We start from the raw sequence: 20,985 nt of genomic DNA, 5'->3' as shown, positions 1-20,985 counted from the left end.
ATTGTGTGCCTGGCATATTACAGAACAAGAGCAGGTCTCATTCTTTCAAGATTTTATGGCCTTTTCTTGCTTGCTATGCTTAAATATTTGAAGTTGCAGTCTTAAAATAAATTGCTTGACAATAGTACCATGGGTTTCTTTCATTTTTCACTTGCAGGTTTATCTAAGTATGCAACTAATAACCTCAGGGAATGCATAGAAAACAGAAAATAAAGCATTCTTATTGCGGTGTCTTGCAGCGCATTGACTACTGACATGGATATACTCAGAGGGAGGAGGTTAAGGGGAAGGCTGCTGTATTTGTTGGTAGACGCTGAGTGGCATATAGGCAGCTTTTGGGTAAACAGCAATTTTTTGATTGTCTCTTTGACAAAGGCACACAGAAGAATTACTGTATATATTTTTAGTAGCTTCTTGTTTCAGAAGCTGACGTATGCAATTACTGGTGGTGTAGCTGTATTTTGCAAAACTTTTCATTATTCTCTTGGATATTTTCGTATGTACAGTTTTTTAATTCTTTTTTTTTTTCCCATTCTTTCTTAAAGAACAATCTATATTTTTGCTCGGAGTAAGATGTAAATTCTCTTCATAACTGTACACAGTAAAAACACTCATGCAATAAAGATACCAAGTCAAAATGTTGTCCTAGTTTAATTTAGTTACAAAATCCTGTTTTCATTATGCTTAAAGGTTATTTTATCTAATATGATTATAATACTAAGTATATATGCTCCTCTCCTAATGAAAATAACGGAATTATTCCATAATTTATAATGGGATATTATTAAATATATAATATTATTAATAATATATTATTTATATTCCAGTATATAAATGGAATAATAACAACAACTGGTAATTTAGTCAGAAAAATGACTGTTATAAAATGCCCCACTTACTACCTTTCAATAATGTTGCATGCAGCTGTTTTGATATATTCTAATTAAGAATAACATGAGCAATATGGATATTTAGTTATAATTATACTGGACTACAAACTTTAGATACTTTTCCTATGAGATTTATCGCCTCAATTTCTTTCACTGCATCAGGCTGGAACATCATGTGATTAAAATATCATATTGTTTTGCAAATGATTCTGTTGTAGACAGGTAGTCTTTTTGAACTGATGAGACTAATACACTTATTTCAGTTCCGAATGTGTGATAAGCCATTCTTTTTGCCCTTGAAAACTTTCTGTAGTAAGCTTTAAAGGACATAGGACTCTAGGCTACTGACTGTTTTGATTTTCAAAGCTGAGCTTTTCCATTGACTCTAGTTTTCATGAAGAAAAATCAGTGTATTGTCCCCATTCATCCCAAGAAAAGTCAAGACTAAAAGACTATACACAAAAAAGAATATCTTGGACTGTTGCACAATGGGGTTATTTGCAAGACTTGTGATCACTGTAGCATGTGGATTTGGGGTAGAAATTCCAAGTTTTGAACTAGTTGGCCCATCAGACCAACTCACATCAGAGCCAGTTCTATTAGAACCACTTCTAGAACCCAAACTCCAAAACAACCACTTTATTAGAACTAAAACTCCCTATTTTTTTTTTTTTTAACGTGTCTTCTAACTCTGGTGGTGGTGAACTTTGAAAGGATGGAGTTCAGTCTCTAGTTGTATTTGCCTACTCCATGTGCTGTACAACAGCTACTTCAGTAGATGTGTTGTGTCATGTATTTGGGGATGTGGCTGCATGCCTCCATCATCCTCCACTTGTGGATTTGCTTCTTTGGAGGGCTACTGTAGCCAGAAATCACAGGTGCAGTGCGTGGTCTGCCGCTTGCTTCATCACTTGGTGTGTGTCAGGCCAGCTTCGAGGATCTAATTCTTTGGGCTAGTTATTCAAAACTAATTCCGTGGAAACATCTAGAGCTGCCTAAAGGTGTAACTTCAATTGTAATATAGCTGCTCCCATAAAACTTAATAAATTGTTTACACCAATGAAAGAAGGATATAAAGGATTATTCAGTTATTCTACAGGGAAAAAGGAGCTTATAATATTATGAGCTGTAGAGAACAGGAAGAAACCTCACAGGTTTCTGAAACCTCACAGACTCAACAGCAAATGTGAAGAGTAGTTTCCTGCACAAGATATTGCTAGCACTTTTGATAAACTGTGAATTAGCCAAAAAATAATTCATGGCAGGCTTCCACAAATTTGAAATGACACTTGTTAATCATTGGCACTTACATGTGAAGAAATCCACACTTACATTTCCCATAAAACATAAAAGTGGCCTTTAAAGTGTTTTATGTAGGTAGTGTTGGCCATTAAGTTAAGAAGAGTTTGTAGGCAGAAAGAATGCTGGATTTTTAAATTATCTTGAAGTATACTGTTGAAATCAATGAATCCTGTAAAACAGCCAAGAAATTCCCAATATATATTTTTTCTCCTAGTGCTGCATTTGCTTGTTAATTGAGTAGAGTATATATAAGGAGATAAGTTGGTTACCCACAGTCTTTCAATAAATACCTTTTTATAAGCTGTGTGTGTGTGTGTGCATATGAAAAATGTAATGTCATTAGTGCTGTAAGGACTTGCATTGCTTTTAAGTGAACTGTGGTCTTGGTTTCATTAGGTGATTATACATATATTATCTCTATATAATATAGTATATAGTATCCCATCTATGAATCTCCTTCTGAGGTCTTCACCCTCTAACTGTATGCAGGAAAAAACATCTTTATTTCTGATGAATCATAATTCTCTGCTTTACATAAAGTTCTTTTATTTTTCTGTAAACCAGGTAACTTAATCATGGAGATAAATTCCTAATCAGAGCCCAGTGATACTGGCCAAATAATTTTGTTTGTTACAGCTCTGTTCACAGGTATTCATCTAAAGATATGTGTTTTGCCATTCTGCCATTACCTTGGGAAACTCATCCAACTTTCTACTACCCTGGATCCCCCTAAAAGCAGAGGTTAGGTGTTCCCTTTCCTGCCACTGATATGCTTTGGTTTATTTACATGTTGATTTCTTTATTGTAATGTTGCCTTTAAGAATCTATATCTGTGTGTGTGTGTATATATATATATATATATATATATACACACAATGAGACATTTATATGTGTGTGTATATATATATGTATATATGCCCACAAAAGATTAAGACATGCTTGGATTGTAATTACCTGATTACCTGTTTTATTTGCAAGCAACTTTTGTATAATCTGAACACAAGTGGAAAAATATTGATGGAAATTTGCAAAATATTCTTTAAAAATTTATTCTGTATTTTTTTATTCTGTATTTTGATAACTCCTACATTAATATTATTGAGCTTTTTTTTTTTTTTTTTTTTTCTTGTATCCATTCTTTGGGGACTCTTAAATGGTATAAAATCAAGTGTGTGTATAAACATCTGATCAATGAGAAACTCCAGAAGGCGATTTTGGTTCTTCTGGTCTAACAATAGTCTTAGTTTAGAGTTAGACTCCTCTGCACAGCTTAGTGTTATAACACTACATATAGGGGCACTGGATTCAATTTAAATTATAAAGTTATGTGGCATAAGCCTGAATTTAACTTACATTGCTGCAGTATAGTAACCTTTCCTTGTTTCTAACCCTCAATGAACAGTGATATTATGTTTTTATTAATGCCAAAATTGACTAAGTCAGTTTTAAAAGTCCTCTGTTATGGGAACTTGGAAATATAATTGAGAATTAAAAATAAATTTAAATGCCTTTTTTATTTTTAATTGCAAATCAGGCCAATTACTGTTTAGTTTCTGGGTAATGAAAATGACAAATTCCAGCAAATGACTGTTATATCTATTGAAAGATCTGTAGGTATGCAACTTGTATAGCCTGTGTTCATCCATTTTTTATGTCTTTTTTAAAGGTATATTATTTTACTTGACTTTTTACTTGATTTTTCTTCAACATAAGAATGGAAGAAATATATTACTATCTTGTGACATTTCATTAAAGTTTGGATCAATAGGAATTTGTGAAAATACCTTTTTGGCCATAAATGACTGTGCCAGTATTTATATAGACTTCTTCCTCTACATCACAGACATCTGCAATAAAATCATGTTTGTGTCTGCTGCTTTGCCATCTTTTTCTGTCATTGGCATTACTTACTTTGGTAAAATACATTAAGAATTTTGTTTAATTATGACGAATGAATTGTTACTTTCCTGTAGATACTAATGATGCATGGGCTTACTGGAAATGAACCATTTATTTCCATGCAATCTTACAGGCAATCTTCAAGATACAGATTTTATTTTTTTATTTTATTTTTTAGTATATATATATATACATTCAGACAAAAATCTCATTAGCTTCAAGATCAGATTTGTGTGAGGAAGAGAAGATGTAGCACAGTGTAAATATTGGAGCTTTGGTCTGATGAGGATATTGGGAAGATAACCTGCAGTCACACCAGGGTTAGCAGTGATCCTCAAGCCCCCAAAGAAGGTGTGACTCCTCTTGACAACTAGCTGTATGGAGGTGAGATTCTCAGGGAAGATTGGTTGAGTGTTGCAAACAGATTTAATTAGCCAAGCAGGTGTTAAGTTATCCTACTCAGGAACTTACAAAAATCCTCACAGGTGGCTAAATGTAACTTTAATGTACATAGGTACTTCTAAGCCTCAACATACTTACACACATCCTACCAGAACTTTGTGGTTCTCCTTAATAATCCAAATATTTCTGCTGAACTAGATAGAGTGCAGTATTTTTACTTGTGAAACTTGGAAGCAAATTGCAAAAGACCGTGAACGCAAGATGAAAAGGGAGAAAAACTTTGAATTACTGAGTCACAATGAAGTTGCCTCTGAAGCTGCAATAATTCTGTGTGGCGTTGTACCTCTTTACAGAAATGTGTTACATTCAACTCAGCTCCCAAAAGTCGAAGCAATTCCCTTGTCTGCTGTAGCTTGTCTCTCCATCGTGACTAGTTTTTCTTTCAAATACAAACTAGTCTTGCCATCCATTATTATTTTATCCAAGTCTCCCTCTGCCCCAGCTACTCAGCTGTCCTTATGGACTGCTATATGGACTGATATTCCACTACCTGACTTTTACATATCTTCTAATATTGTGCACCATGAAGCTTGAGAATTCTCTCTTTTTCCTCTTGCTTTTCTGCATTGTGAGTGAGAATATTATCATATCCGTAAAAAAGTAGATGGTCACAAAATTTGATTTGTGCACATGCCATGCTGTTTTGATCAGCTGTGCTGTCCCATTTTCATCTATTTAAAACGCATCTACTGTGATTAGACCATGAACAGTGATTTTTGGTAGAATGTTTTAGAAGTTGTGCTTTTACTTGTTTTTCTAGTGTAATAGCTAACTCATTACGTTTTAGTAAATGTTACAAGGTACACTGCAAAATCAGTTGGAAGATATGAAATTCCTTCTTAATACTAACCATAATACATTGAATAGTTTCTATAAATGTTTCTGACCATTTCCGTGAGTGGCTGGAAGTAAGGGTGTTGACGTTAGCTCTTCTAAAATATCGTGCAGCTCATGAACGGGCACTCGCAGTGCCAGGAGAAAAACCTCTGTGCTTAGAACAAAAATGATCAAGGCTGAAAAAAGCACAAGATGCTTCGCAGAGTTAAGAAAATACATAACCAGTGTGGGTGATTGATTATCGCTTCTCCGAATGACTTATAAGTGAACATTTATTCTTTTAGTTTATTTTTTTTCAGAGACAGAGGTGGATTTTTGTCTTTGTTTTCTTTGGTTTGGATTAGGATTATTCCCCCCCCCCATTTGATTCTGCAAGTAGAGGGGTTTCTCTTATCAGCACATCCCAGAGAAATAAGAACGTGAAGTCAGATTGTTCCCACAACCAAATCCCATACCTATGCTAAGCAGTATAATTGCTAACAAGCTGCTCTCTTTTTAAAATGCCCATTATCCACAGGGCTGACAGCAAGTCATGCATTCCGGTGAAAGTGACATTTTACAGCACCTCTGAAAGGAAGCTGAAACATTTTGATGAATGAAGATATTGACCAGAGAAAGTAATTGTATGACCATAATCATTCAGACAAGAACTGCAGCAATAGGATCTTATAACACGGCAAATTGTAAAGGGAGCATGAGGGATGAAAACGATAGGTACTTATGCAAATGGATTGTAACTATCCTGTGCCACTCTGTGGATCTGTCTTTTAGTCTCTCTTGCTATCTAGGCCATGGGGTTACTCAAAAACAGCTGGGAAGGAATGGATGCAATCATTTAATCACAAATTCTAAATGCTTTTTGTGGTAATTTTCTTGCAAATAGTAACACTACCAAATCAAGTTATGTAGTATTTAATACCAGTTGCAAGACCAGAACTCCAGAAAGTCTGCATGCTTTTTATTGTAAGTATCCTGGGTCTATCTTTTAAAACACCTGAGATACAACATGAAATTGTTTGTCTATTTAGGTTTATCACCTTTTCTTCATGTTTGGGGAATGTAAATGATAATGTTTAATGAAGTAGATGCTGGAGGAGTCATTAAGTGATATTGTCGTGATTACATCTAAGCTACAGAATGAGCCTCATTCGCATTCCTACTGCAAAGCAAATTACATTTGCTTTTCACAGCCTAATGCACTTTGCCCCTGAAATTCCTGCCAAAATAAAGGAAAGCTGTGATTTAGAGCTTTCCTCTGCAGGCTTTGTCCTGGCGACAGTACAGGAACAGTTTAGGAAAAAAAAAGAAAAAGAAAAAAAGGAAGAAGAAAAAAGAAAGACAAGTCATTCAAGGGTTCAGAAGATGCTGTGTTACCACAAACTAACTGTGGTCCTGTGACTGAGATCCTTTGTCTGCCTGTAGTACCCCAGCATGAAACCAGGCAACCACCAGGCACTGCTGCAGCTCAGTGCTGCTGGGTTTTCTGCTCCAAAAAACAGGGGTAAACACCAATGTGTGCACCTGCGCGCTTGTATCACTGAGCGTGGTGAACCTGGTAACGTTCACCCAAGGCTGCACAAATGTCAGAGTCTCAGCTTTAGCTTTGAGCTGTACCCATAAACATAGCAGAAATAATTAAAACTTCTGGAATTCTTGTTTGTGATTTTTATTGATGGAGGCGTATTTCTGTGTTTGGGTCATCTCACTGTTTATCAGCTAGGTCAGTCACAGCATGGGGAGGTAGTACTATGAGAAAAAGCTGTTTAGCAAAGCTCCAGCTCTCAGAAGGTTTAGTGCCTCTAAAATTTATTTTTTTTTAATTTCTTGTCCCAACAGGGATGCTGCATTTTAACTAACCTGCCTCTCTGGCAAAAGCCTGGCAGAGGCACTCTTCAGTCCCCAGGCTTTAAATAGTGCCCTTCAGTGTGACTGCTCCCACCAGGCAGTGTCCTCCTGCTTCTGTCATTAATACTATGGTAGAAGATATATTGTATTATGGTTTACATAAAAAGTTTTCCAAGAAGTTGGGAAAATGCTATCAAGATAATTCAAAAACCAGACACATTAATGCATCATGTTAAGGCAATATTTTCGGACATTTTGTTTTTGCCTTAGTTGTATGCATGCCTGCTGAAAAAAATTGTCTTAAAGACTTTTTATCGTCATCGATTAAGAATAAAACTGTTCAGCTTGTTAAGCTTTAACACGGAAGATGTGATTTTCTTCTGGTTTTGCTGCTTACAAAAAGACTAAGTTTATTCAGGTGCAAATATGAAAATATTAGAGGCTGTTTCTTTTTTAAACATATCTATTAATTTTAACTGATTCTTTTTTTCCCAAATCAATATCCCCAGTACTACTTCAAAGGAAACAGCACACTTAAATTATAAGCACTTTCATTTCTGTGTCAAATGATGAAAGATATCTCTATATGAAATGAATTCAATGGAAATTAATTTAATCTTATTTCTATTGTAATAGGACATTGGGTTATATCTTGTTAGACTCAGGTGTAACATCCATTATGAAGGTAATGTTTTTTTAATTTTATTTTAAAGACAAAACATCCATGTCAGACTCTGTATTTTGTCAAAAAATAGAGACTCTCCTCAGTGTTGTTGGATGAGGTTACTCAGAAAGATTAGTCAGGGATTGGAACAGGTTGCCCAGGGAAGTGGTGGCGTCACCACTTCAGGTTCAGGGAAAGGTTGGACATTGTGCTTAGGGACATGGTTTAGTGGGTGACATTGGTGGTAGGGTGATGGTTGGACCAGATGATCTTTAAGGTCTTTTCCAACCTTAATGATTCTATAAAATAGTTTGAAATTCAAAGCCACATCCTGATAGGACTTAAAAGATTTTCATGCTTGCAGTGAATCAGTTCATCATCAGTCAGTAAATTGTGTTATATTTAGAAAGCAACCTAGTAGAGGCGAAAGAAAAATGCTTCCGCATATTTGATTTTTATTTGCCTTTTGCGTTTTCTGGATGAAATTTTCCAGCATTTAGCATTCGGCAGTAATAGGCCAAAACCATTTTGAGCTACAACACTGGTGTACTTTTCTTGTGCATGCACTAGAATAGATATTTTGTTTTGCAGATGTGTTTTAGTAAGGTATTACTCAATCACAAATTACATTCAGAAATATATATTACTTAAGGATTGTTTTTGGCAACAATGCAATTAAATGGTTCATGAAAAAGGTACTTTAAATAATGAGAATGCTTGCAATTGTATTACACTTTAGGCAGCCATTTTCTGATTCATTAGAGTTAGATTGTAAAATCTATAACAACATTATAGATAGCGTTATATATAAAACACCATTTTCAGAAGTTGATATTTTTTCAAACCACTTTAATATAAGGGCCTTTTTACAAGATTAGATCCTTAAATCTCCATCTGCACGTTCTTCATCTGCCAGTTAGCAGTTAGTTATGGGAAAACTTTGCAACATCAGAAGCTTCTCATCATACAGCTTCTTAGATATTTCCTCTTGAATGCCTCTATCTTACAAAAAATCACAGCTTCTGTCTTGGCAATGATATATGGTCTAAAAAGCTGTTTTAAGTCCCTTTTGTTTATAACTTTCAAAAAGTAGTGCAAGGCTAAATATATCTTATTTATTTAACAACTTACTGTATTTTTAAACTTTGTAGGTTGTTCTCAAAGAGTTGCATTGCTTAACATCAAGAAAGTTGATCAAAGATGTCCTTGATATTGATTATGAGTTTCCATTACTATAGTAATTTTCTGATGTTTTATCAAATATTTTTTTAGCGTGCATTATCTTCGCAAAGGTCTTACAGAATGTTGTCTTACCATAATGTCATCCTCATTAATAACTTTTAATAAGTTGGAACTAATCAATTTTATCAAGTTATTAAAACCAAGTTCTCTCTTATCTCTTCTTAGAGATAAGTCTTTCTCTTTATGCCGGTCTCCAACGTTTTCAGCTAGAAAACTAGTTTCTAGCTGGAAACCTGCCTTCTTTCTCACTGTGGGTATGAGTAAGCTTTGTGTGCCATTTGATCTTTTCCTTTCAAAAATCTGTAGAAGTGTTTAAAGTAGACATTTATTTTTAGAAACCGAATGATATTCAAATCTTCAGAGAGAACCTTCTGAATAATAAAGACTTGGTACAATTTTTAGAGGCTTCAGTACAGACGGCATTCATCAACTTGTCCAGCTTCTGTCATTTTAATTCAATACTTTGCAGTAGCGTCTCACAGTTCTCAGGGAATAACTACTGCATTTTCACCATAGCTTGCTTATACAAACTACTAGTTTTTCTGTTACAATTGGACTCTGTTAAATGTCGTAACAATAAGGCTTATACTGTTTTGTTTAGGGTAAGTCCTAATTTTCTAGACTGTACTATGAATATCAAAGTAATTCTTACTTGAGTGAAAATAATAGCTTGGATCTCAATTTATGTCTAGGCCTTAAAAGTTTTGCAATGGGACTGTCTTGGGATCCATCCAAACCTCATAGCCAAGGGATCGAAAAACGGCGTGTGTTTTATGCTGATATACACCCTTGAAGACCCACCACCTATAAGGCTATTCAGGAATAGGCAGCAATAATTAGTGTTTAACAAGGTGGAAGTGAATCAGAAGAAGATGAAGAAAATGAGGGGAGCAGGCAGGTCTGTCAGGGGTTTGGAAACAGGGGCAATGGATGTAGAGAAAGGAGATGGATGCCATGGATTCCTGCTTGAACCATTTTTTAATATATTTTTTTTTTCCCCTTTCTGTGAAAAACAGGTAATTGTGAATTCGGTAAGTAAAGTATCGTCTCAAGGATGTGTTGTTGGTCAACAGTTACCAAACTTCTGTATGGCTGTGTGGTGATCCCCAGGAAAGCTGTGCATGCTGACCTTCAGTCTGAGGGTGCTGCTTGCTAGCGCTGTACTACACTGTCCTCAGTAATTTCCTACTGTATGCTGTAATTCAACATTATTCATCTATTACCTGCTTGATATCAACACCAAAGAGAAGATTTGTGTAATGATTTTTTTTTTTTTTTTAAGTACAAGTACTATTTTAGCCCCCTGGAGGGAGGGCCTGACAGGAGCTGGGGGGCATTTACCACTAGGCCTGAGTTGGCTTTAGCTGTGGGGATGTTAATGTCAGTCAGGTGAGGAAGCTGACCCTGTGAAGACCTGTGGCCTGGAGTTTAAATTGGGTAGGCGGGGTGACTGCTTTTCTCCTCTGGTGAGGTGAAAATTCTCTAAAATGAGCAAGCTCAGACAGGTGGAAAGAGCCTGGCAGCCATTTCAGGGCAGGGGCAGAATCACAGAATGGGAGGGATTGGAAGGGACCTCTGAAGGTCATCTAGTCCAACCCCCCTGCCGAGCAGGGTCACCTAGAAACACATTGTGCAGGATGGCATCCAGGTGGGTTTTGAATATCTCCAGAGAAGGAGACTCCACAACCTCTCTGGGCAACCTGTGCCAGTGTTCTGTTACCCTCACAGTAAAGAAGTGCCTCCTCATATTTAGCCAGAACTTCCTCTGTTTCAGTTTGTGTCCATTGCCTCTCGTCCTGTTGCTGGGCACAACTGAAAAGAGACCAGCTCCATCCTCTTGGCACCCTCCCCTCAGATATTTATATACATTGATGATGTCTCCCCTCAGTCTTCTCTTTTCCAGGCTAAACAGGCTCAGTTCTCTCAGCCTGTTCTCGTATGACAGGTGTTCCAGTCCTCTAATCATCTTTGTAGCCCTCCTTTGAACTCGCTCCAGTAGCTCCATGTCCCTCTTGTACTGGGGAGCCTGGAACAGAACGCAGTTCTCCAGGTTTGGCCTCACCAGGGCTGAGTAGAGAGGGAGGATCGCCTCCCTTGACCTGCTGGCAACACTTCCAAATGCGCCCCAGAATACCATTGGCCTTCTTGGCCACAAGGGCACATTGCTGACTTATGGTTCCCAGGACCCCTTGCAGTTCCTTGCCAGGGGCTGCACTGGGTTGAGGGCCACTGCAAGACTTCCCCTGTGGAATTGCTTGCAGACTGCAAAGAGCAATTTCCCTTGAAGTTCCTCGAAAAGAAGACAAGGGAGAAAAACTGTCTTGCACAGGTAGAAATGAGCTGTTGAGGGGTTCAAAATCAAGACGCTGTTAAAGATGCTGTTCTGGGTGGTATGTGGTTTTGAAGTGGTGTATTCTAAACAAAAAAGTATAAGAACACGTAATTTTCCATTGTTAAAACAGCTCGATTTCTCAGTCATATATAATTTGGAAAACACAAATGAAATAATCCATGTGTGACAAAGTGTTAATATCTTTTTGAAAGCTTATGAAACATAGCAAGAGACGCCTTCCTTCAGGTTAGTCCTCCCTACAGAAAATGACAGAGGTGGCAGAGCCACCCTATCCATTTCGCTTACAGAAAGGGCAAAGATAAAATGATATCTTGTTGTGTGCTTGTGAGAGTAACAAACCCAGGATCTCAGATCAAATAGGAGAGACTCCAAGTAATCTCTCATATTTCTTGACAGTCCCTCCCTATGTATTTGGTGGCGGCTGCCTCACAGGGCCTTGCTGATGCAGGTCCAGGTCATGGGGAGGGGGAGAGATTGTATGTGGCCTTACTATCAAGACTGTGTGCAGGGGCTAAACTTCACATTTTTTACACCACCTGGTATTCACTGGAACTTGGTGAAAAGTTGTGCAGCATTCATGTAATATAACCCAGCTTTGTAAATAGGCTGAAATAATATCTTCAGAGATGTTTCTCTTCACAGAGAGTGTTATCACAGCAATTTAATTTTCAGATGATAATGGTATATATGGGTAAATGTGGCAGAGAGAGTGGATATAGATAGAAAAAATGTTTACTGTGGGAGCAAATTCGGATCGTGTGAGACAATTGTCTTACTGTTTTTGTCATTCTGTTGTTGGATGCTAACCTGTTGTTTGGTCTAAAATTGTACTGTGAATACAGGCAGTGCACTGTGGCTATTAACAAATTGTGTTGGGCTGGAGTTAGTAGGAGTTAAACATGAACTACAGAGAACATAGGTTTAAGCATACTAGTAGTTACAGAAGCATTCATTTAACATTAGTTACAAGCTACTGTTGATTTTTTATGAGTAATAAGGGAGCAGTTTACAGTTGAGCTACTGTAGAAGGGCTGTTCAGCTTTGGAAGGAGCCTCAGGCTGTTCTGTAAATGTTTTCTATTACAAATAAGTTTAATAGTGTACATTAAAAAGGATGTGTATTTAAACCTTTATGGTCCATACCATGTTAGGTGGAATTACAGTAAATTGCTGCGTTTCATTTCTGTAATTATCTTATAAACTGCTAGTTGATATTGTCCTGAAATTTATGTTCAGTGAGTTTTAACACCAGTCATATTTTGGATAGATTATATAAGCTCATTTTGTTGTCTCATAGGGGATATAAATTTACATGTATTTAAAAAAAAAAAAGACATTCACTAAAAAAGCATGAGTTATGCACCTCGGATATGCACCTTTGGAGTTATGTATGTGTATTGTTGAGAGGGGAGGGATAGGGATCAGCTCCCATGCTGTGATTATGAGTATGCACCGAGCAATTTTTCCTATCAATAATAGTTCTAGAAATATATGATTATGAAACATGGTCTTTTCCTTTTATTTTATTTTTTTCCATTCCTGTAGGAACTTGGAAGTAACAGCCCTCCGCAGAGGAACTGGAAAGGAATTGCTATTGCGCTGCTGGTGATTCTAGTTGTTTGTTCACTCATCACTATGTCTGTCATTCTTTTAACCCCAGGTAACCTACTTTATTTTTTTCTTACTGAAGGTGTATGATTCATAATGCAGTCATTAAAATGATGTATAAATGTTAAAATATGTCTTGGCCTTAAGAACTTTTAACTTCTGGCTACTATAAATTTGGTGCCTTTAGGGACTTGAGAGTTACTGGAGTCCTTGTGGAGCAGAAGCATTTGGCTTTGGCAGCAGGTTCTTAGGACTGTGTCAGCCTTGAGGTGGCTACAAGCGATCCTCATTAGCCTCAGTGGGTATGAGCCGAATGTTAAGATTTTATCACTTGTCTTAGTGTAATTTCTGATTCACAGATGAGCTAAGAGAAGACTATGTGTCATAGAAAACTAATACTGAGAATGAAACTTACTGAATCAGAAGCATGCATCTTTCATATGTACCTGCACAATCTTTTTCCTTTTTCTTTCTCTTAATAAACAACTGTGTGACCTAAAACTAAGGAAACTACTTAACAGTACACTTAAAAAAAAAAAAAAAGAAAAAAGAAAAAAGAAAAAAAAAGTGGGGGGCAATTAATAGACAAAATAGCAATTGCACATATATAAATAATTATGCCTAATGGTTATTTTGTTCTAATTTGGTCCTGGTTATTTTCTAAAGATTTTATTGCTGGGGCAGCAACTGTTTACTTATGTGTATCTTTGAATTCTTTCTATCAGATTTGAATTCTTCCTGTCAAATTTGAACTCCTTCTATCAGATTTGAAATTATGATGTAAAGTATCTGATTTGGATGGTATGTCTAGATATCAAATATCGGTCTGCAAACATTTTGTCATGTGAGTTCAATTTGTATAAACCATTCAATTTTTATAAGCCAAAAGGCTAGCAAAATGCTCTGCATTAAATGATGGTCTCGGACCATTTGGCCACTGGATGAAGTCATCAAGGGAAGCTTGGTGGGTCCATGCCTGAGCAAGCATGCTAATAGACTGCTGCTGCTTGAAAGGAAGGTGGTAAAACTGAATGGAAAAAGATCAAAAAGCTTTGCTTCTCAGAGGTAGCAAAACAGCTACCTCTGAGAAGCAAAGCAAGTTTGTAGGAACATTCTGGGCTATTCTGCTTCCTCTGTTTTGTAGAAATATTTACTACATGCGAACGGTGCTGTCCAAGGTAATGATAAAGAAATGACTGCTTATTTCCACTTAGGACATTTTGAGAAAAATAAAAGCAAAGTTGTGCCTCTCTAGTCTCAGTGCACAGGAGTTTCTTCAGGGAATAATAAAGACAGACACAGAGGGCAAATGGTGGCATGTCATGGTACACTTTAAGACAGAAGAGTGCTTACTTTTCAGTGAGAGGTTCCTTTCTTTCATGGCTTGTAAAATCTCAGAAGTGTTATGGTGGAATTCACAATAATAAACATCAGTTCTGGCTCTTATATCTGAATAGAATTATTAATGATGTAAAAACATAAATTGAAGTCTTTGAAGGCACTTGTTGAAAAAAAGAACAAACAACCTAGGGAAATATTATTATTATTTTTGAATATGATTTAAAAAAAAAAAAAGCTCAGTGATTTACAGCATCTCTGGGGTGGTTTCAAAATCCAGCGAGCTTGCTTGAAAACTTGATGTAAGCTGGGACCTACATTTCTGTTCGAGTCATGTGAGTGAAAAGTAGTTCTGTCAGCTCAGATGTACTAAGATATCCCAAAGAGACTGTAGAACCTGATATAAATAAAAGTCTTTTTCCAAAAATGACCTAGTCTGTAAAACTGGGGTTTCTTGCAGGTTAAAAATGCTTACCAAAGAAAGCTTTGGAGGTCCATTGTGGGGGCAGCTGCTTTCCGTACTTTTGATCTTAATCAGTGCTGTTCCCCTTTCACTTTCATGATTAATATGTTTTTGGAAGATAATATTCTGATACTCTGCTGCTTTGCTGATGGATGCTAAGCACTGTAGCTGAAGCTGTGTGGTTCTGATTATATATCCAGGATGACTTTTGGATGTCTAGCACTCAAGGAAGTGAAAAACTCTGGAGACCGTCTCACAGGTCTATTGCGAAGTGATTAGTGCTAAGGTGCTACAAATCTGTTGTTATAAATATTTGTTTTTGCAATTCATTTCTAATATTAATGTTTTAACTATTGGATTTCTTTCTCTATTTAGTTCTGCCTGTACTGATGGGTGCCTTTTATATTTCATACAAATTCTCCTAAGCACTGTGCATCATTCTGCTTCTTTTTAGGGGTATAATGATAACTTTAGACAGTGGCTGCTCAGAAGCCTGTTTAATCTTTATAAAGCATTTCCGTGAAAGTCATGTCAAGGCAAAATTGGATTTATTGGTACGCTAAATCCAACAGAAATTATTTCTCTTGCTTATGATTTTTATACATTGTTTTATCCACAATGTGAGAAACCCTTAGGTTCACGTACGTTTTAATAGTTGTCCTTTGATTTGTCTCAAGCTTTAAGAAACATCTTTCATGCCTTTTTTAGTAGGGGGATCAATGCTTTTTTGTGACCTAACTGGTTTTTAAAACAAAATTTTCTATGTAAGGTCCATGCAACAAGCTTCAAAGAGGCCTTAGCTTCAGCTAAGTAGTGTTAACACAAGTAGTGTTAAAACTACAAGGAAATAAGTGGTATGTTTTCTAGTGTTTTTTATTATGTGAATTATTACTTGAATGTACAACATGGAGCAGGAACTGCAGTGAATAAGGGATGTATTTTGAGCTATTAATATTGTAGCTTCTGTTAAAGTACAAAACACAGTATCTGTGTCACAATTATGGTTGTGGCTTCAGTAAACAAATAAAGATATTAGTAATATTTTGGTTCCTGTATATTGTTTTCATCCGTGATAATACTCGGAAGCTTTAGAAATGTGTTAGTTTTCTCAACAAGGAGACAGAAAAATGGAAGAACAGGCGATTTCAGTCATGTGATGGATTAGTCGTAGGGTCTGAATGGCCTCCCAGTCCTGTTACCTGTCGCTGGGACTCTTAACAGCTCTCTGTGAATGTTGCTCTGTGGATTTAGGAGGATATTTAAAAAACAAAACAAAACCATTGTGTCCACCAAATATAAATTGTTACGCTACTCTGTAGGTGGAAGTAGAAAGCTTGCAGACAGCTATCTCTGACGGTTTTCTCTGCAATTAGATAAGTGTATTGATAAAGCAAGTACATGAGGATTTCAAAGAACATAATCTTGTTAAAGTAAAGGGCTGGAGTGTGGAAGAACCTGGAGTTTCAGAGAAGAAGTCTGTCTGGGCCAACGTAATTATGAATCCAGTGATTTTTTTAGTGTAATATTTGGAGAAGGTTACTGGAGAAATATATGAGAGATAATAAAAGAAAATGCCTTGAGAATAATAACTTTCTTTCTTTATATTGTGAATTAATGGCCAGTGCAGAGACAGAATAGCTGTTTTTCAGATATTATCATTATATGTCTATATAAATATAACACAGGTATCTTACTAGTTCTGTTTTGATTTTATTACATATCTGAAGTTTCATCATATACCTGAACAGACTGAAATAGTCACAAGTAGACTTTCTGGGGTCAGTGCCTCACTCTTGCCTTTAAATCAGTGTGTTTTCAAACTGTGCATAATGGCAGGATGTGCCACATGGTAAGAATTATCTTAAGACCTCGTGTAAATCTGTATTTCAAAACTGAGGAATGTTCAGTTGGAAGTACTAGAAACTGAAAGCTTCTGTATTAAAAATGCTCTAAGAGTTGTCCAGACACTGCCACCTTTGTTGAGGTGTTTTGCTGCAACACTTAAGGCTGATCCTCTTTTTGGGAATGAGAGTAGTTGTACCTTCATGGTAGCTTACAATTTCTGAAGATGTGGCAGACTTGAATGCTGTATGTGGGACTCCTTTGCTGACATATATTGATGTCAGCATTTAAACCATGTTTGCTGATGTGTGGTAATTACTGTTGAGCAGAGTGGCTTCTCAACTCTAGCGAAACATAGTTTGATTTGACGCCTCTTGATGGGGGGAAGGACAGCTTTGCAGAAAAATTCCTTTAGAGAACACATAGGTCAGCCAAACTCACAGAAAAGGTTTTTGTGAAATTGTTTGGAGTAAAGTCTAGCTCCAGGAAGGAAATCTATTGGGATTATGTCCAATGGGTAAATATTCTGTTTAGAATGGGGTTGGGACCAACCCCACCACATCATTTCTCATGTTGCTCTTTAAATGAATAGAAAATGAACTAAAAATATTTTTTGCTGAAGTAGATATTCATTACAAAAAGATTCAGGCTTCTGTTTAATTCTGTATACCTTCCATGTAGCTACCATAAATTATCAAGCAAGTTTTGATATCTATTTTCTGTCAAGTTGTTTTTCCTTTTTCATGCAAACGTAATACAACTAAGCTAATTTCCAGTTATAGATGTTAGCTTGCACACAGTTAACTAGTGGTGTTTTTCCACTTTTCAGGCATCATTTAATATCAAGCTTTTATCTCTATTTCTAGTGTTAAAACTTTTTAAATCTCCACAGAAAATTCAGTAAGGAGTTTGACTTAATATACTGCACTAAATAATTATTAGTTTTACTTTCTAAGTTAGAAGTAAATTTTGAGGTGTTTAGACTATTTTTAACTAGTCATTTGCAAAAATAACTATAAACTCATGAAAAGTGATGAGGCTATTAAATTTCTATTTTTGCAATCTTCTAGTTTAGTAAACATGAACAGGTTTGTCATTTTGAATAAATATGCACCAGTTGTTGAACTGTTAAGGTGTTTAATTTATAATGTAGCTATTTGGTTTTTAACATTTGATTTTGTTGATATCTTTTGTAATCTTGTGTTCATTTTCTATACGTAGTTTATGTAATTTCAGAGCAAAATATAGAAATCCATGGGAAATAGTGTGAGGACAGTGAAATATTATTCCTTCAAGGAATAATTCAATAAAATGGAAAATGGAAGAGAAAGAGGGCTAGTAGGGTATTAGGTAATGTGGTAATGAACATGAAGTGGAAAAAGGCAGACTAGAAATAAAGAGTGCTTTGCAAAATGCATACCAATTTGTGCCTGTGCTCAAGAAAGATTTACCCAGTACAGTGTTTGAGAGCTCAAATGATGTGAAATTCATCTTGCTGTACATAAACTAAGCATTTGGGGAACGTAAAGTACTATTTAAATATTTTGATGTCAAATCTATATTTTACTCAAAAATTACACAATATGCAATATTGTCAGAGTGGAAGGATAGTGTCCAAGATTACAAACAAGGCTCTATTTTGGTCATGACTTTGCATTGCAAAACAACAACAGCAACAAAAGCAAAAACCAACCAATCAACCAAAAAAACTTCACAACTTTTCAAACATATATTAAAGTTGTTTGAAGATGCTGATTGTTTCATCTTAGGAATGCTAACATCAATTTTAAAAGTTACTCTAAAATCCAATTTATTTCAAAATTACTTGTCAGGCTTGTGAATTACAAGACAGAAGAGCAGAACTGGTATGCCTTTCTTCTCTGATAGCCTTCCGTACACACTTGATGCATTGTTCTATTGAGTTTTATTAAAGCAGTTAAAAAACAATCGGTGATAACTAAACAGACACAGACACACAGACACACAGACACAGATTTCTAGGTTGTAAGAGACCTCAAGATCATTGAGTCCAACCTCCGACCTAACACTAAGTACTCCACTAAACCATATCGCTAAGCTCTACATCTAAACTGTCTTGGGCAAGATAATTTTCGGCAGTGTAACAGCTTGTGTGATCCTGATTGATAGTTGGCAAACCAGCAATATATGAGGGGTCACAATAAATAGAAACAGAGACTCATGAAAGGTTAGAAGGGGAATCCTTTTGGGATCACAAACAGCATCAGGACCAGGGTCTGTTATACCAGAATAGGTGATGGAAAACAGCTTGTGGGGTAGGTAGTATGCAAGGTTATGGAGAATGGGGAAAATGAGCTTATGAAGAACCCAGTATTTGATGCTGTTAAGTCTAAGGTAGTGTTTTGAAGACAGGAAATGTATTTGTGGAGCTGAGCAGAGCATATGTAACAACATATGCTTACTTTGAAGATAAAAACTCTGTGTTTGGCAGGAGGAAGAGCTAACAAAGTCCCATAATGCGTAAACAGAGGGATTAGGTATAAACCATGAGAGATGATATTACTCTGCTGTAAAGCTCTGGTAAGACTACAAGTGGAATATTCTGTCCCGTGCTGGACTTGAAGACTAAAAAACAACCCAAACAGACTATTTTGATCCCTGGAAGGTGGGAAGAGGCCAAAAAGCTTATTTAAGGATTAGAATGTTTGTCTTGTGAGAGAGGATTTGAACAACTCTGCATGCTTAGCCTTATATCATGTACAAGAGGAGCTGATTACAGTGAGTAAGTGCTTACTGAGAGCTGGGAGGGAGGCGCGTGCAAAACACAGCAATGCCATAGAGTGAGCAGCTGCAGTGGCCTTGCATCTATCCTAAATGTGTGGTGTGCATTAAAAAGTTTATCTCCAATGCAGCAAAGATGCACCTTATGAATACTAAATTAAGTGGCTGCAGTGGGCAGTGCTGACATTTAAAAGGCCAAAAAAAAAAGAAAAGAAAAAAAAACACAACAGAACACGTTGTCCATTTCTGTAAGCTTTCAGCCAGGCCTCTAATTGAGAAATTTGGCTGAATAAACACTGATAACTGAACAGTGCTGGACTTCATTCACTGTGAAGGGGTCATATTTTCATCTGAAAGGCAATACAGGATACCACTGCCTTTACAAAGCACATTTTCTTTGTTAAAATTGTGCTGTAGCACATTGGGTCAACATAAAGATGACAACATTGTTCCTTGATTGCTGTGATTCTAGATACTCCTTCCTATGGGTCTGTCCTCAGTGGTGATACCTAATATCAGCAATCCAGAAAGACAGAAGCTGACTATGAAAAATAAAAGCTCCTCTCACAAAGAAGGTAGTTTGGAGCGCCCATATGTTGGAAAGAAAAGCTCACAGAACAGAGGGACACTGCTGTAATCTATGACAGTCCTCCCCGATAATGATAAAATGATTAAAAGACTCAAGTAGGCAGCTGTCTGACTGATTGTGTAGGAAGTGAATAGGTGTATATTTCTGCTAGTGCACAGGGGACGTACAACACAGCTTTTGGCAACTGCTGTTCTTCTAAATAGCCTAAAGCCGTTAGGTGAAGTACGTAGCTGCTATATATGAATATTCATTGGAAGCTTTGTTTTGACAGCAAAATAGGATTTTTGCTTGAATACTACCTCTGATATCACACATTCCTGTGACAGTTTACCTTTCAATATCTACTACTTATTGTTTATTTAACCTAAAGCACAAGAAAAGCAGAATTTAGCAGTTTCCTTTTTCATTTCTAAAGTATGGAAATTATTTTAAAAGCTGGCACCTTAAAATAAATGTTAACCAACTTTCTGAAGTACTTTCAGGGCCCTATCATGTTTTGGGAAAAACACAAAGCTGCTAGCCAAGGTTTAAAAAAAAAAAACACAAGGCTTCAGTGCTTATCACTTGAGAACAGGTACAGGCCATAAAATGTGCATTTGATTTTTTTTCTCAACATTTGGATCCTAAAATACATGAGATTGGCTCCAAACTGATTACTTAAAGGAGTATTTTACTTAGTTTCTATTTGTAAAAGGTGATCAATATGGCCTTCATCCTGTGGCTGTGATGAAATCCTTGTATTGGTTTGAAATCAGTTTTCTTGTGGAGTAGAGGGGTGGGAGGAAGGAGCCATACCACTAAATTGCGAGAATAGTAAATAGCCACACACTTCATGTTTCAGCTGTCCTGTCTGTAAGGTACCAACTACTGCTTTGTTTCCTGAAGCTTTACT

General features: G+C 36.5%; 1 protein-coding gene across 3 annotated transcripts in view; it reads left to right on the top strand.

The window, feature by feature from the left end:
* Nucleotides 1-20,985, top strand: part of DPP10 (dipeptidyl peptidase like 10) — a 520,390-nt gene that overhangs the window by 295,202 nt on the left and 204,203 nt on the right. For all 3 annotated transcript variants that reach the window (XM_050711702.1, XM_050711701.1, XM_035556057.2), the window contains one exon: nucleotides 13,039-13,153. In XM_050711702.1, coding sequence (XP_050567659.1) covers nucleotides 13,129-13,153 — 25 coding nt within the window. In that variant the 5' untranslated portion in view covers nucleotides 13,039-13,128. The remainder of the gene's footprint in view (nucleotides 1-13,038; nucleotides 13,154-20,985) is intronic.

The sequence above is a fragment of the Cygnus atratus genome, chromosome 6, assembly GCF_013377495.2.
Source record: "Cygnus atratus isolate AKBS03 ecotype Queensland, Australia chromosome 6, CAtr_DNAZoo_HiC_assembly, whole genome shotgun sequence".
In the NCBI taxonomy this organism is placed as follows: Eukaryota; Metazoa; Chordata; class Aves; order Anseriformes; family Anatidae; genus Cygnus; species Cygnus atratus.
Note: the sequence above shows the minus strand (reverse complement) of the source record. Positions and strands in the feature narration are given on the sequence as shown.